The sequence below is a fragment of the Plecotus auritus genome (genome assembly GCF_963455305.1).
Source record: "Plecotus auritus genome assembly, chromosome: 1".
NCBI classification, from domain to species: domain Eukaryota; kingdom Metazoa; phylum Chordata; class Mammalia; order Chiroptera; family Vespertilionidae; genus Plecotus; species Plecotus auritus.
In genome coordinates, this window is record NC_137770.1 from 151,939,236 (window position 1) to 151,954,049 (window position 14,814).

Consider the following 14,814-nt stretch of genomic DNA (forward strand, 5'->3'; position numbering starts at 1 on the left):
TTCATATTTTTTTTTTATTTTTTTTTACAACAGACCCTTTAGCATTTCTTGCATTGCTGGTTTGGTGGTAATAAATTCCCTTAGTCCTTTTTTATCTGTGAAGCCCCTGATTTCAACTTCAATTTTGATTGATAGCCTTGCTGGGTATAGTATTCTTGGATTCAGACCCTTCCTTTGCATGCCTTTGTATATTTCATTCCATTCCCTTCTGGCCTGATGAGTTTCTGTTGAGAAATCAGTTGCTAGTCTGATGGGAGTTCCTTTGTAGGTAACTTTCTGTCTCTCTCTGGCCACTTTTTAGATTCTTACTTTGTCATTGTTGTTTGCCAATTTAATTATAATGTGTCTTGGTGTCGGTCTTTTGGGGTTCATTTTGCTTGGGACTCTGTGAGCTTCTTGGATTTGTGTGGGGTTTTTCTTCCCTATATCAGGGAAGTTTTCTGTCATTATTTCTTCAAACAAGTTTTCTATTCCTTGCTCAGTTTCCTCTCCTTCTAGAACCCCTATTATGCGGATGTTGTTTTGTTTCATGTTGTCCCAAAGTTCCCTTAGGCTCTCCTCCTGCTTTTTAAGTTTTTTTTTCTAGAAGTTGCTCTACTTGGTTATTTTTTCCTACCTTGTCTTCTAGCTCACTGATACGGTCCTCTGCTTCTTCTATTCTACTCTTGATGCTTTCTATTGAGTTCTTTACAGCAGCGATGTCATTTTTCATTTCTTCTTGGTTCTTCTTCATTTCCTCTTGGTTCTTACTCATATTGTCAAATTTGTCTTCCATTCTTTTCATCCACCTTTTGACCATTTCTCTGAATTCTTTCTCTGCCAGGTTGCTTGCCTCCATTTCGTTTACTTCCTTTTCTGGTGATGCCTGCTTTTCTTTTATATGTGGGCTGTTTCTTTGTCTTCCCATGGTCTCTACTTCTCCGGGTGTCTGGTTACGTAGTTCTCTCTCTCCTGCATTGATTTAAAGGCACAAAATACAGCACTACCAGGTACAACACACAAGGCACTGAACAGAAATGTATTCACAATATTAATAACCCTAAGTACAGGTGACCACCAGAGAAAGGCAAATTATGGGATATGAGAGAAAGAAGAAGAGAAAAAAAAAAAAAAAAAGAAAGGAGTGCCAAAAAGAAATTGGGAAAAGGAGAAAAAAAGTAAGAGAGAAAAAAAAGAGAATAAGAGAAAAGGGGAGCAAACTGTATATATGGGGGGAAAACTCCAATAGAACAGCCACTAATCCCATCAAATGTCAGCAACAAGTACCTGGAGATGAATACAAACTACAAACAACAATTAATATCAAGTGAGGCAAGGGAAAACAGATGCAAAAAACAAAAAAAACAAAGCAAACAAAAAAACAAAACAACGAGAATAAGGAAAACAATCTCACAAACAAGCATGAAAAACGATATAATCAACATTCAAGCAAACAACAAAGGGACAGAGAGAAAAACAATTTTTGGATAGTGAAGACAGAGAAGAGAGAGGTGTGTATGAACTCGGAGCAGGGGATTGGAAATTAGATATATAAGTAGGGTGAAATTTTAACAGGGGGTAAAAAAAAGATTAGGGAAAATCTAAGGCAGGAAAAGGGTAAGAGAAACAAGACAACAAAAAGGCAAAAGTTGGGAAAGAGTGATGGTATAAAGGTAGAGTTGAGATAGAGCAGAATGAAGCTAAAGGAAAGATGAAAATAGAATGTAGAACACTAATCTCAAAGACAAATAAAGAGAATATAAAATGACACTTTTTTAAAAAAAAGGTAAAATAGTAGTAGTAATAATACTGATTGAAAATAAAAATGTAATAATTAAAAAGGTAAAATCAAGTGAGGAAAAAAGAAAAAAACTTAGTTTCTTAAGTAAAAGATGAAAAATAAAAAAAAGAAAATAATAAAAATAAAATATGTAGTAGTGAAGGTCATTCACTTCTTCTATTGTTCTGTTTGGCACACCTGTTTCCCAGTCAGGACAGTATTGCAGTTTCCTGTGTTCCTCTGCTCCTCAGTGTTGTAAGCCAGTCCCGATTTTTAAGCAAGCGGTGTGTCTTACTTTCTTGTATTCCTTAATTTGTGATTACACAAGAGTCAATTTGTGATTCAGCCCCTGGGTGGCAGTGTTTCTGGGTTGACTTCTGGTTCTATGGGTCCTTTCTAGCCTCTGCTTTAGATCCTGCTTTTCCTATGGCACTCAATACTGGTTTGTGGGAGTGGGCTGCCCCAGAGCTGGTTCTCTGGTGGTCACTGCCCGCTCTACTCCCCAGGTTCCAGAAAAACAACTTACCCCTGCAGTCTCCTAGGGTGTCCCCAACTGGGTGATCCTATGTATTGGGCTCAGTAATCAGAAACAAGGATTCAAAGAGGAGAAAGCATGAGTGTGCGAACTCCGGGTCTGCGCATAAGCCTGCACAATCCTCTTTTCCCCCTTGTGTCCAAACAGCTGTCACACTCCCAAAATTTTTAGGCTTTCCTTCTGCATCAGATCAAAATGGGTTGCTTTTTAGACATCCCCTCTGTTAGCAGCTCTGAGGACCCCCTTCCCCATTCACTGATCACACCAGCCCCAACAGCCACGGATTTTTCTAGGTGCAGACTTCCCCCGGTCCTCCAGCTCCCGCAGTGTGCGCGTTTCTCTCTCCTGCCTGGAGCAGAGACCTCACCTTATCCCAGGAGAAATCTGACCTTTCCGTGGTGGAGTGTAGAGCTCCTCTGAATCCGCGTGTCTGCGCCAATGGGGGACTGGTGTTCGGGAGTTCACAGCTGTTCGGTGGGTGCCGTAGTTGTAGATTTTCAGGTTTCCAATAATATCCACTTTCCCCTTCAAGATGGCATGGTCTCTGCGTCCGAGCCAGTGGCTCCGGGAGGGAACCCGGCAGCAGTGGGGGCTGCCCGGTCAGGGGAGCTGTCCCTTAGAGTTAAGCTGTCCCGTAACTCTCCAACAGACACTCCCCGTGCGACCCTCAGCTGTTCTTTCTATCTGCTCCAGGAGAAGAATCAGGACACATCTGTCTATTCCACCGCCATTTTTCCACCCCGCCTGTGTCACCACATTTATTACTGTTAGAAAGCAAGGGAATGCTCTACCTAAAATGAGTATTTTGAAATTAAGATTCAATTAAGTTCAGACTTCCCAGATGAACTGAAGTGTAGATGCTGTATCTCATAGTATCTTTCCTCTGTAGCATCTGATACATTTCAGTTAGTATAAGGTTATTTTTATTCATGCCAATTTGAATTAAATTTCAAAATATTTCAGACTCAAGTAATATATTCAAAGACCTCTCAACCCTTTTAAAGGCATCTACTTAAATCATAATCTGGGACAAACATGGTGAGTTTTAGCAACTCTACTTGATTTAATCTTTCCACTACTAGTTCCAATTTTCTTTGAATACTTTTACAAATAATTTGCTCATATTTCTCATTTCAAGGCATAATTACTATCTTTTGGAGATAAATTTGTCCAAGACAGAGAGAATTGTAGCTTTCTGTGATTTACTCATTTGGCATTGGATCTCCATTTCAGACTAGGGAGGAATGGCAGGGTTTATGTGTAGCAGGGAGGCAGGTGAAGGCCTGGTTAGCTAGGGCCTTGAAGGACATTGGAATGACTTCAGTTCTCTTCTAAGATAGGAATGTATTGGGAGGATTTGAGCAGGGGATTGAATTTGTGACATTAATTAAAGCCTCTGGTTGTAAAATAAAAAGAGAATTTGTTCCACAATATTGAATTTACTACCAGTTGACCCATCTACATGATCTATTCTCTTTGAGATGTCAGTAGATGTAAAGCTTTTAGATTCATGGGGCGGGGGGTGGGGGTGGGGGAACAGAGAGTGGGGCTGAGTCAGCTGTCTAAATAACCTAATACTGATTAGGCAGAAGGATTACATTTTCTGTGTCTTTATCCTGATAAAGCAAAAGCAAACAGGAGTATGTCCATATGAGGAAAAGAAGGTTAATTGATGTAGATGGTGATATTTTTCCAGTTATATTTTATAACTAGAGGCCCGATGCATGAAATTCATGCAAAAGTAGGCCTTCTTTCCCCAGCTGCCAGCACCAGCTTCCCTCTGGTACCTGGGACCCGGGCTTCCCTCCCTCCAGCTGCCAGCAGGCACCTGGGACCTGGGCTTCCCTGGCAGCCCCGGCTTCATCCTGAAGTATGTTCGGTCTAATTAGCATATTACACTTGTACTATTGTAGATAATAATATATGACTCTAACAAAGTACATCCAGGGTGAGGCAAAAAGTAGGTTTATAGTTGTTTGTATGGAGAATAATACAATAATTAGTCAATAACAATACAAGAATAAACTCTGTGTTTCCCATACTCACAACTGTAAACCTTTTGCCCAATTCCTTATGTGAACTTATACAGTATATTATTAACATAATTTAATAATAATGTGATTAATAAAGTCAGTAACAGAAATATCTCACTAGGCCATTGTGAGTCAACTTCAAGAAGAACTGGCCATTGTCAGACAACTTCAACAAAAAATATCTACGACAGAGGCTTCACTGGAGGTTGAATCACGTCATCCTAGGCTTTTACAAGATAAGACACATGACTTAAAGAAGGAACTAGATGAAAGCAGAAGTCAAGTATGTATGAAATTAAACCTGTCTTCAGTTAATCTATAGCTGGTTAAATAATATAGAGTGTTTTAGGATACTACTTTTCATGGACAACTTTCTTTTGTATTTTCATTGTGATTAATTTATTATAATTGCATTATCTTTATAATTAACTTACTTCTTAACCCTAGCTATTATTCTGTCATTTGTATTTTATGTTTTTCTTATAATATTTACTCTTAGGAAAGTTAATAATTATGCATCATTCTTCATAAAAGTCAAGAGGGTTTTTTTTCCCCACTAAATAATAGTTTTAGTGACATCTCCATTATCCTGATGAGGCAGCCAGACAAAATCAGAGGATAATGCTTAATGGAATGTTCTGGAAATTGTTTTTATTTCTTCACTTTGGTGAATGGATATTCAATAGATTTCAGAATAATTTGTATGGGAAGGTCATTCTACAAACAAGTTGAAATAGGCATATCTTTCATTTTCTCTCACTTAGAAATATTATGAAAGCATGGAAATGTTCAGATCATTGTAATATGTACATCCACAACCAACAATTAAGAAAATTAAATCTAGATCCACTAATGGATATATTTTTAAAAAACTGCATTGATACAATTTACACATTGTATAATTTTCCTATTTAAATTATACAATTCAATATTTTAAACATATTCAGAGAGTTGTGCATCTATCACCTCAGTCAATTACAGAATATTTTTATCACTCCAAAAACAAACTCCACACCACTTAGCAGTCACTACCAGCTCCTCATTGTGCCCTCAACCAGGCAAATACCAGTCTCATTTTTGTCTCTATTGATTAGCCTATTCTGGATATTTCATATATATGCAACCACACAAATTAAAGTCCTTTGTGACTGGCTTCTTTCACTTAATGAAATATTTTAAAGGTTCATCCACATTATGGCACATAACAATATTTTATTTATTTATTTTTATTGCCAAACAATACTTCATTGTGTGGTGCTTCCACTGATCCATTCATCAATTGATGGAACGTTGTATTGTTTTCACTTTCTGGCTGTTAGTAATCCAACTATGAGCACTATTGTACAAGTCATTGTGTGAACGTATGTTTTTCTTTTCTTGCCATGGGATTTTTATCCTCTGATATAACTGGACTGATTTCAGCATCTCTCAGCCTTTACTCATGCTGTCCATTCTGTCTTTTCAGTTTCTGTTCCTCGTGCCTAATCCTGTATCTATTGGGACCTGGCTCCCAATCTCCCCTCCATGAAGTGTTCTCTGTTCCGACTCTCATTGACCTCATTCATTTCAGCACTTGTTATCTCATCTCTGCAGAATACTTTAGCCCTTAATTTCCCATTGTCTTCATTTTCTTCACAAGAGATAATCTTGTCTTTCTATGTATTAATTTGTCTGTGGGGCATATTATTTGATACTAGAGGCCCGATGCATGAAATTTATGCAAGAGTAGACCTTCCTTCCCCCGGCTGCTGGCAGCGGCTTCCCTCCAGCACTTGGGACCCGGGCTTCCTCCCTCCAGCCACCAGTAGGCACCTGGGACCTGGGCTGGCTTCCCTCCGGCCACCCACAGGCACCCGGGACCTGGACTTCCCTCCAGCCCCGGATTTATCCAGAAGGACGTCCAGAATGATGTCTGGAAGGATGTCCAGACTAATTAGCATATTACCCTTTTATTATTAAAGATAAGGGTACTTATCTTTGTATAAACTGAACATATTTGAGCTTAACTATTGTTAGGATACAATTAAAAACTTTATATCATTGGCGGTCTTGGAATTCAAACCCAGATATTTGATTAACACAATGGTGAGGTGAGGAGTCTGAATTGGCAAGAAGAAGATAGCTCTAGTTTTCCCAAGCCTTCAAACAATATAGTTGAGTATACATGTGAAAAGAACTTCAGAAGATTTTTATAGGTCAGGTCTCTATGAAATAAGAAATTATTATTATTATTAAAGGCAAATAATTGATAATCTGACACTTACAAAAAACATTTGCATTATAAGAGAAAAACAAGACAGAGAATGCTGGTCAACATCCTAAGGGTGAAGGTGCCCCCAAACTCAGAACATAACAGTAGTACACTCAAAGTAACACCAATAAGAATCAACATAAAATGGACAGGATTCGTTATCTATAAGGGCGATCCATGTTACTCATAGTTTATGAGTGTGTGGTTGACGATATTGTTTATGAGGAGCAAGAAGGAAGAAAGAAAAGTACAGATGACCTCAGTAAAGGGGTCAAGGCCAGAAATGTTGACTAGGGAATCTGGTTTGAAGTGATGAGATTTAAGGATCTCTGAGAGAATTTTAAGAAAGGAATCAACTGCCCTCTAGAAGTCTGTTTCTATTTTGCTTGGTAGTTCAGTTCATTAAATTCCACATATGAGTGAAATCATATGGTGCTTGTCTGCTGGTGGTGGTGGTGGTGGTGTTGGGGGAGTGGTGTAGGGATAGAGCAAAAAAGAGAAAAAATTAGAGAGGACTCATGGACACGGACAATAGTATGGTGATTTCCAGGTGTGTGATGGAGTTGGGTGGAGATGGAAGAGGCCATAGAGGGGATACATCGTGATGGCAAGAAAATAAAAAAGAAGTGAGGTAGAAAAGAAATGAAAAATAAAAAGGTAAAATTGTGAACCTGGGCGAAGAACCTATGGAGGGCCAATATAATATTCTATCTTCTTTTGTTTGTTAGAAATTTTCTATACTAAAAGGTGAAAAAAACACCGTATTGTCTTAGGTGACCATTGTCTCTATCCGCTGCTGGACTGGAGCTCCCTTAATTTCTTCTTCAGAGTATTCCACTTCTGCGTATGTCTGGGATTTGATCTTATCAGCTTTCTGTCCTTTAGGGATTCTTATTTTGAGGCTGTTCTCTTTCTGTCTTTTTGAAATTCCTCATAATTTCTGTTGTATTGGTTATATACTTATCTTCTTATGCTAAGTACATAATCTCTAGCCCTTATTTTTATCTTAAATATTCAAAACAAAGGTCATCAAATTATAAAACCAGGTATTGAGTTTCTTAAACTTGTTACATCTCCCTTCATCCTCAATGTAGTTCTAGTCCATGGCATTCAACAGGGTGAAGAAAAATAAACATGCTACCACTTTTTCCCCCCAACATCAAGCAAAAATAAAAATAAATACATAAATAAGGAATAGACAGAGTGGAAGACTGTACATCATGGTTACTGTTTAGAAATGAACTGCGGTTGGAGGACTGGAGGGAGAGTTTGTGTGTGGTCATTGTTACCAGTTGCTGCTGAGAAGTAATGCATTAAAGGACTAAAAGAAGATGACTCTGAAAAAAATTTTAGTGCAATTATAGGATTGAAAATCAGATTCTTACGAAAAAGAAAAGAATGAGTCTTGAAAATATGAATAAGTGGATGAGACCTTGCATTTAAAAAATGTTAGATTTTAATGGATGGGCACAACAGGATGATAGAAAAAGCTACAAAAATCAAGTAAAAGTTATGTTTTCATGTAATATAGAGAATACACTTTATTTAAAGATAAAAGTGTTTAAGAGAAAAGGAGAAAATGAAACCTATGGAAAAAAGCTTACAGAGAATGAGAGTCTTTATCTCATCCTAAAGTCAGATTACCAACATAAGGTAATGGGGGCTGCATGGGAAGTTTTCAAAGATTACCTTAGTAAGATGTGACTTAATAGAACCTGGAATATCTTGAACTATTGGTGAAAATGTTTCTAAGGCATCTTAGAAACTAAAATGTCAATATGGCCATTCTCTTACATATTTTTTTAGCACTTAGTATTTTATATATCAACTAAAGGCCCGGTGCACGAAATTTGTTCACGGGGGAGGGGGGGCGTCCCTCAGCCCAGCCTGCACCCTCTCCAATCTGGGACCTGTCGAGGGATGTCCGACTGCCCGTTTAAGCCCGATCCCAGTGGGATCGGGCTTAAACGGGCAGTCAGACATCCCTCTCTCAATCCAGGACTGCTGGCTCCCAACTGCTCGCCTGCCTGCCTTCCTGATTGCCCCTAACCGCTTCTGCCTGCAAGTCTGATCACCCCCTAACCCAGGGGTGGGCAAACTTTTTGACTCGAGGGCCACAATGGGTTCTTAAACTGGACTGGAGGGCCGGAACAAAAGCATGGATGGAGTGTTTGTGTGAACTAATATAAATTCAAAGTAAAAGAGCGGAGGGGAGAGCAAGAGAACCAGATAGAACAGCCGGATCCGGCCCGTGGGCCGTAGTTTGCCCAAGGCTGCCCTAACCACTCCCCTGCCAGCCTGATTGATGCCTAACTGATCCCCTGCAGGCCTGGTCACCCCTAACTGCCCTCCCCTGCAAGCCTGGTCACCCCTAACTGCCCTCCCCTGCAGGCCTGGTCCTCCCAACTGCTCTCCCCTGCAGACCTGGTCGCCCACAACTTCCCTCCTCTGCCGGCTTGGTCACCCCTAACTGCCCTCCCCTGCAGGCTTGATCGCCCCCAACTGCCCTCCCTTGCAGGCCTGGTCCCTCCCAACTGCCCTCCCCTGCTGGCCTGATCGCCCACAACTGCCCTCCCTTGCAGGCCTGGTCCCTCCCAACTGCCATCCCCTGCCGGCCATCGTGTGGTGGCCATATTGTGTCCACATGGGGGCAGCCATCTTGTGTGTTGGAGTGATGGTCAATCTGCATATTACTCTCTTATTAGATAGGATAGAGGCCTGGTGCACAGGTGGGGGCCAGCTGGTTTGCCCTGAAGGGTGTCCCGGATTAGGATGGGGTTCCCTTGGGGTGTGAGGCGGCCTGGGCGAGGGGCCTGTGGTGGTGCAGGCCGGCCATGCCCCCCGGTGACCCAAGTGGAGGCCCTGGTATCTGGGGTTTATTTATCTTCTACAATTGAAACTTTGTAGCCTGGAACGGAGCCAAGCCTTCTGCTTGCTCCATGGCGGCAGCCATTTTTTTTTTTTTTTTGATTTATGTATCTTCTATAATTGAAACTTTGTAGCCTTAAGCGGAGGCCTGGGCCAGCCAGGGTGTGCGGAAAGCTTGGCTTCCTCCATCGCCGGGGGCAACCCTAGCCTCCTGCCCTTTCCAGCTCTGTGGCTGCTGCCATTTCTGTTTGGGTTTATGTATCTTCTATCATGAAACTTTGTAGCCTTGAGTGGAGGCCTAGGCCAGCAAGGGCAGGCGGAAAGCTTGGCTTCCTCCATCACCGGGGAAACCCAAGCCTTCCTCCTGCTCTCTGTGGCAGTAGCCATCTTGGTTGGGTTTATTTGCATATTTGCTCCTAATTGGCTGGTGGGCGTGGCTTGTGGGTGTAGCGGAGTGATGGTTAATTTGCATATTACTCTTTTATTGTATAGGAAACCTCTATGTTAACAAACTTTGGCAATTTAAGTTCCAGAAAGAAAGTGGTGAAAATGTAAAATCAATTTAACTGTTGTAGGAAGTCATTATTTTTGAAATCTGTCCTTATTGGCATCATGTTTATAAACTAGATTTTATAAACCTGTCTACTACCTTTTATAAACTTGTCTACACATGTTATTCATAAACTCATGAGAAATCATATTTTTAAGAAAGAAAAGTGAGTCTCTAGATTTTTAAAAATGATATTCTTTAAATTTTTTTTTCAAAGCCTCAGCACGAAAAGGAAGAGTCAAACAAAAATATTGACCTAGATGTCTCTCTGCAACAGAGGCTGCAGCAAGTAATGAATAAAAAGGATGACTTAGAAAAAGACGTGACCAGGTAAGATTTTAATATTTCAGATAATTTCTGCCATGAATTAAGATTTGTCATTTTGCTTTATTAAAACCAAAATACAAATTTATTTCCTCTCTGTAATTTTCATAATTAAATTACCCTTTTTAAAAAATTACTGCAGAAACATAGCACAATCTGAAACTGTTTTGAGGGCCACAATAAAGTACTTACTCTTTAATGATTCCTCAAACCATAATGAGGATGCCTTTTGCATATCCTGTCACCTGCACTTTTCATGTCTACCTTGAATTTTTATTTCTGCCACATATCGGCTCTCTCTGGTGATCTTTCCTTCTTTTCATAGTGTGCGTCCCTTCCACATTCAAATAAATAACTAAAACTTATCTGTGTCATTGTTTAACAACCTTATGTTTCTTTCTCTTTTTTTAATTATAAAAGATATCACACATACAAAATGTCCGTATGATTTAACGAATAAATTGGATAATCCTGTTTTTACCACTCATAGAAACACAATGGCATCTTTCCCATGTCTGGGGAGCCCCCTCATGGCTTCCTTTCTGTTTATAGCCTGAGTTCTTAAGTTTGTTCTCTGATTCTCATCAGTGTTTTTCCTCTCATTTAACTGTCTTTCTCTACATCGTTTCATATCCCTTTCATTTTGTTAACATTGTGCTAGCACAGATCTCTTGTTATAGCAGTCTTGAAGAGACGGTTACACACTATCTCCCTGACTTCCCTTCTTCTAAACCCTTGCCCCTGTTTTATTTCCCCTTCCACTCAGACTTCAAAGATTCTTTTTTCCTGCTTCTCCTATTTTGAATGATCTGCTAGATTTTGGTAGTTTTCTTTCCTTCTTGTAGACAATTGTCAGTAGTACCAAAAGGTATTTTTGTGTCTTTTCAAAACAATCACATATAATTATGCTTTTCTTTTTCACCTTGAATACTGATCTCTGGTTTCTATTTGATAATTATAATAGATCAATGTTTTATATTAACATAGTCAAATGAATATTAATAATAACTTATTTATAAGAACTCTATATAGTTACAATATTAACTATATATCCATATCACATATGTCATGACTTGTTTTCATTTTATTTACATAAGATCATAATTTAGCTAGTATGCTTTCAAATAATATTAGATTAGAACAAATGAGAGCATAATAATTCATAGATTTGTTTGTTTTATATGCTTTTATAAACATAATGTCTGTTTAAATAATAACTAAATATTTATTCTTAAAGAATTTGACATACTTGTTTTGTACATTTCTTCAGACTTAAAGAAATCGTAAAAGTTATAAAAAAGAAATTAAATGAATGTGATAATGAAGAGCTTAGTTTCCCTGGAGATTCAAAACCAAGTCCAGCTGACATAGAAATTCAATCCAAAAAGCGAAAACAGAAGGTAATTTAAAATCAGTTTTGGGACTCAAAATTCACCTAATTTGGGGAATAGATATCATTCAATGCTTTGAGTAGAAATATAGATTTTACTGTTAATTTTATAGACTTGGTATCAGTGAAAAAGACAGCTTTTTCCTTTATCACTTTCCTATCAAAAGGGTCTACTGTTAACTCTCTATGTCTTGAACACTGGCAACAGCACCAAATCAAAAAAAAAATTTGGTAGCAGCTTTATTGAGACACAATGAACATACCATGCAGTTCACTCATTTAAAGTGTACAGTTCAGTGCCTTTTTCTGTATTCAAAGAATTACACAGTCATCATCACAGTCAGTTTGGGGACATTTTCATCCTCCTAAAAAGTAGCCCTGTGCCTTTTAGCAACCACCCTGTGCCAGCTTTCACTTCCCCACTCTCCCTGGCCCTCGGGAACCACTACTGTCCTCTCAGTCTCTCTAGATTTGTCTGTTCTGCACATTTCATATCAGTGGAATCACACAATAGGTGCTCCTTCCTGACTGCCTTTTTTATTTAGCACTAGAGGCCCGGTGCACAACATTTATGCACTCAGGGTGGGGGTCCCTCAGCCTGGCCTGCGCCCTTTTGCAATCTGGGAGCCCTTGGGGGATATCTGACTAATGGCTTAGGCCCGCTCCCTGCAGGGCCTAACCTGGCAGTTGGACATCCTTAGCGCTGCTGTGGAGGCAGGAGAGGTTCCCGGCACCACCGCTGCACTCACCAACAGTCAGCCCGGCTTCTGGCTGAGCGGTGCTCCCCCTGTGGGAGCGCACTGACCACTAGGGGGCAGCTCCTGTGTTGAGCGTCTGCCTCCTCGTGGTCAGTGCATGTCATAGTTACTGGTCGTTCCACTGTTTAGTTGATTTGCATATTACCCTTTTATTATCATAACTAGAGGCTCGGTGCATGAAATTCATGCACTGGGGGGGTGGTTTCCTTTAGCCCAGCCTGCACCCTCTCCAATCTGGGACCCCCCAAGGGATGTCCGACTGCCCGTTTAAGCCTGATCCTGGTGGGATCAGGCCTAAACAGGCAGTGGAAAACATCCCTCTCATAATCCAGGACTGCTGGCTCCCAACTGCTCGCATGCATACATTCCTGATTGCCCCTAACCGCTTCTGCCTGCCAGCCTGATCACCGCCTAACCACTCCCCTGCCAGCCTGTTTTCCCCTAGCTGCCCTCCCCTGCCGGCCTGGTCACCCCTAACTGCCCTCCCCTGCAGGCCTGGTCACCCCTAACTGCCCTCCCCTGCAGGCCTGGTCTCTCCCAACTGCCCTCCCTTGCTGGCCATCTTGTGTCCACATGGGGGCAGCCATCTTTGACCCCATGGGGGCAGCCATCTTGTGTGTTGGAGTGATGGTCAATCTGCATATTACTCTTTTATTAGATAGGATAGAGGCCTGGTGCACGGGTGGGGGCCAGCTGGTTTGCCCTGAAGGGTGTCCCGGATCAGGGTAGAGGTTCCCTTGGGGTGTGGGGTGGCCTGGGAGAGGGGCCTGTGGTGGTTTGCAGGCCGGCCACACACCCCTGGCAACACAAATGGAGGCCCTGGTATCTGGGGTTTATTTATCTTCTACAATTGAAACTTTGTAGCCTGGAATGGAGCCAAGCCTTCTGCTTGCTCCATGGCGGCAGCCATTTTTTTTTGGATTTATGTATCTTCTATAATTGAAACTTTGTAGCCTTAAGCGGAGGCCTGGGCCAGCCAGGGTGTGCGAAAAGCTTGGCTTCCTCCATCGGCGGGGGCAACCCTAGCCTCCTGCTCTTTCCAGCTCCGTGGCTGCCGCCATTTCTGTTTGGGTTTATGTATCTTCTATCATTGAAACTTTGTAGCCTTGAGTGGAGGCCTAGGCTGCCAAGGGCAGGCGGAAAGCTTCGCTTCCTCCATTGCCGGGGAAACCCAAGCCTCCCTCCTGCTCTCTGTGGCTGCAGCCATCTTGGTTGGGTTTATTTCCATATTTGTTCCTGATTGGCTGGTGGGCATGGCTGGTGGGCGTGGCTTGGGGTGTAGCGGAGTGATGGTTAATTTGCATATTACTCTTTTATTAGATAGGATAATGTTTTTAAGGTACCTCTCTTTTGTAGCATGTAGCACCAGTATTTCATTCCTATTTATTGCTGAATAACATTTCATTGCATGAAGCCACCACATTTTTTTAAAATATATTTTATTGATTTTTTTACAGAGAGGAAGGGAGAGGGAGAGACAGTTAGAAACATCAATGAGAGAGAAACATCAATCAGCTGCCTCCTGCACAACCCCTATGGGGATGTACCTGCAACCAAGGTACATGCCCTTGACCTGAATCGACCTGGGACCCTTGAGTCCCCAGGCCAACGCTCTATCCACTGAGCCTAACAGGTTAGGGCTGAAGTGAGCACATTTTTAAAAATGTATTCATCATTTGATGAACCTTTGGGTTACTTTCACTTTTTGGTGTTGTTACTAATACTTCTATGAACATTCATTTCCAACTTTTTATGTGAACATGTGTTTTCATTCTCTTGGGAATCCTATCTAATAAAGAGGGAATATGCTAATTGACTCTCACGCCATTGCAAAGATGGCGGTGCCCACAGCCAATAAGGAGGGAATATGCTAACTGACTGCCTGACCCTCAAAGATGGAGGTGCCCACAGATACAAGTTGGCAGCACCCAGTCCCCTCACCCCGCCAGTTGGCAGGTTCGCAGAAAGGCCTGGCCTGCCCCCAGGCAGGCCCAGCCACTCCACACACCTGCCTCCAGAGTCCCCCAGTCCCCTCAGCCCCCCAGCCACCCAGGGCCAGCCCGAGGTGCAGGCAAGCCTCGAATGGTGGCTGCCCAACCGCCCAGGGCCTCCCAAGGCTCAGGTAACCAGGGCCGGCCGAGGCTTGCACTTCTGGCAGTGGCAGCAGCAGAGGTGTGATGGGGCATCACCTTCCCCTGATCGCCGGGTCGCCTCTTGCCCTTGAGGGCTCCCAGATTGTGACAGGGGGCAGGATGGGCTGAGGGACCCCCCCCTCCAATGCATGAATTTTCATGCACCAAGCCTCTAGTATAATTATAAATGGAATTATTGGATAAGATCTTTAGC

The 14,814-nt window shown here is 41.7% G+C and overlaps 1 protein-coding gene across 1 annotated transcript in view; it reads left to right on the forward strand.

Moving 5' to 3' along the window:
- Positions 1-14,814, forward strand: part of LOC308241383 (putative coiled-coil domain-containing protein 144C) — a gene marked incomplete at both ends in the record, with an annotated part of 105,738 nt that overhangs the window by 72,282 nt on the left and 18,642 nt on the right. The window contains 4 exons of the mRNA XM_080654790.1: positions 4,449-4,610; positions 8,130-8,231; positions 10,214-10,326; positions 11,591-11,720. Coding sequence (XP_080510916.1) covers positions 4,449-4,610; positions 8,130-8,231; positions 10,214-10,326; positions 11,591-11,720 — 507 coding nt within the window. The remainder of the gene's footprint in view (positions 1-4,448; positions 4,611-8,129; positions 8,232-10,213; positions 10,327-11,590; positions 11,721-14,814) is intronic.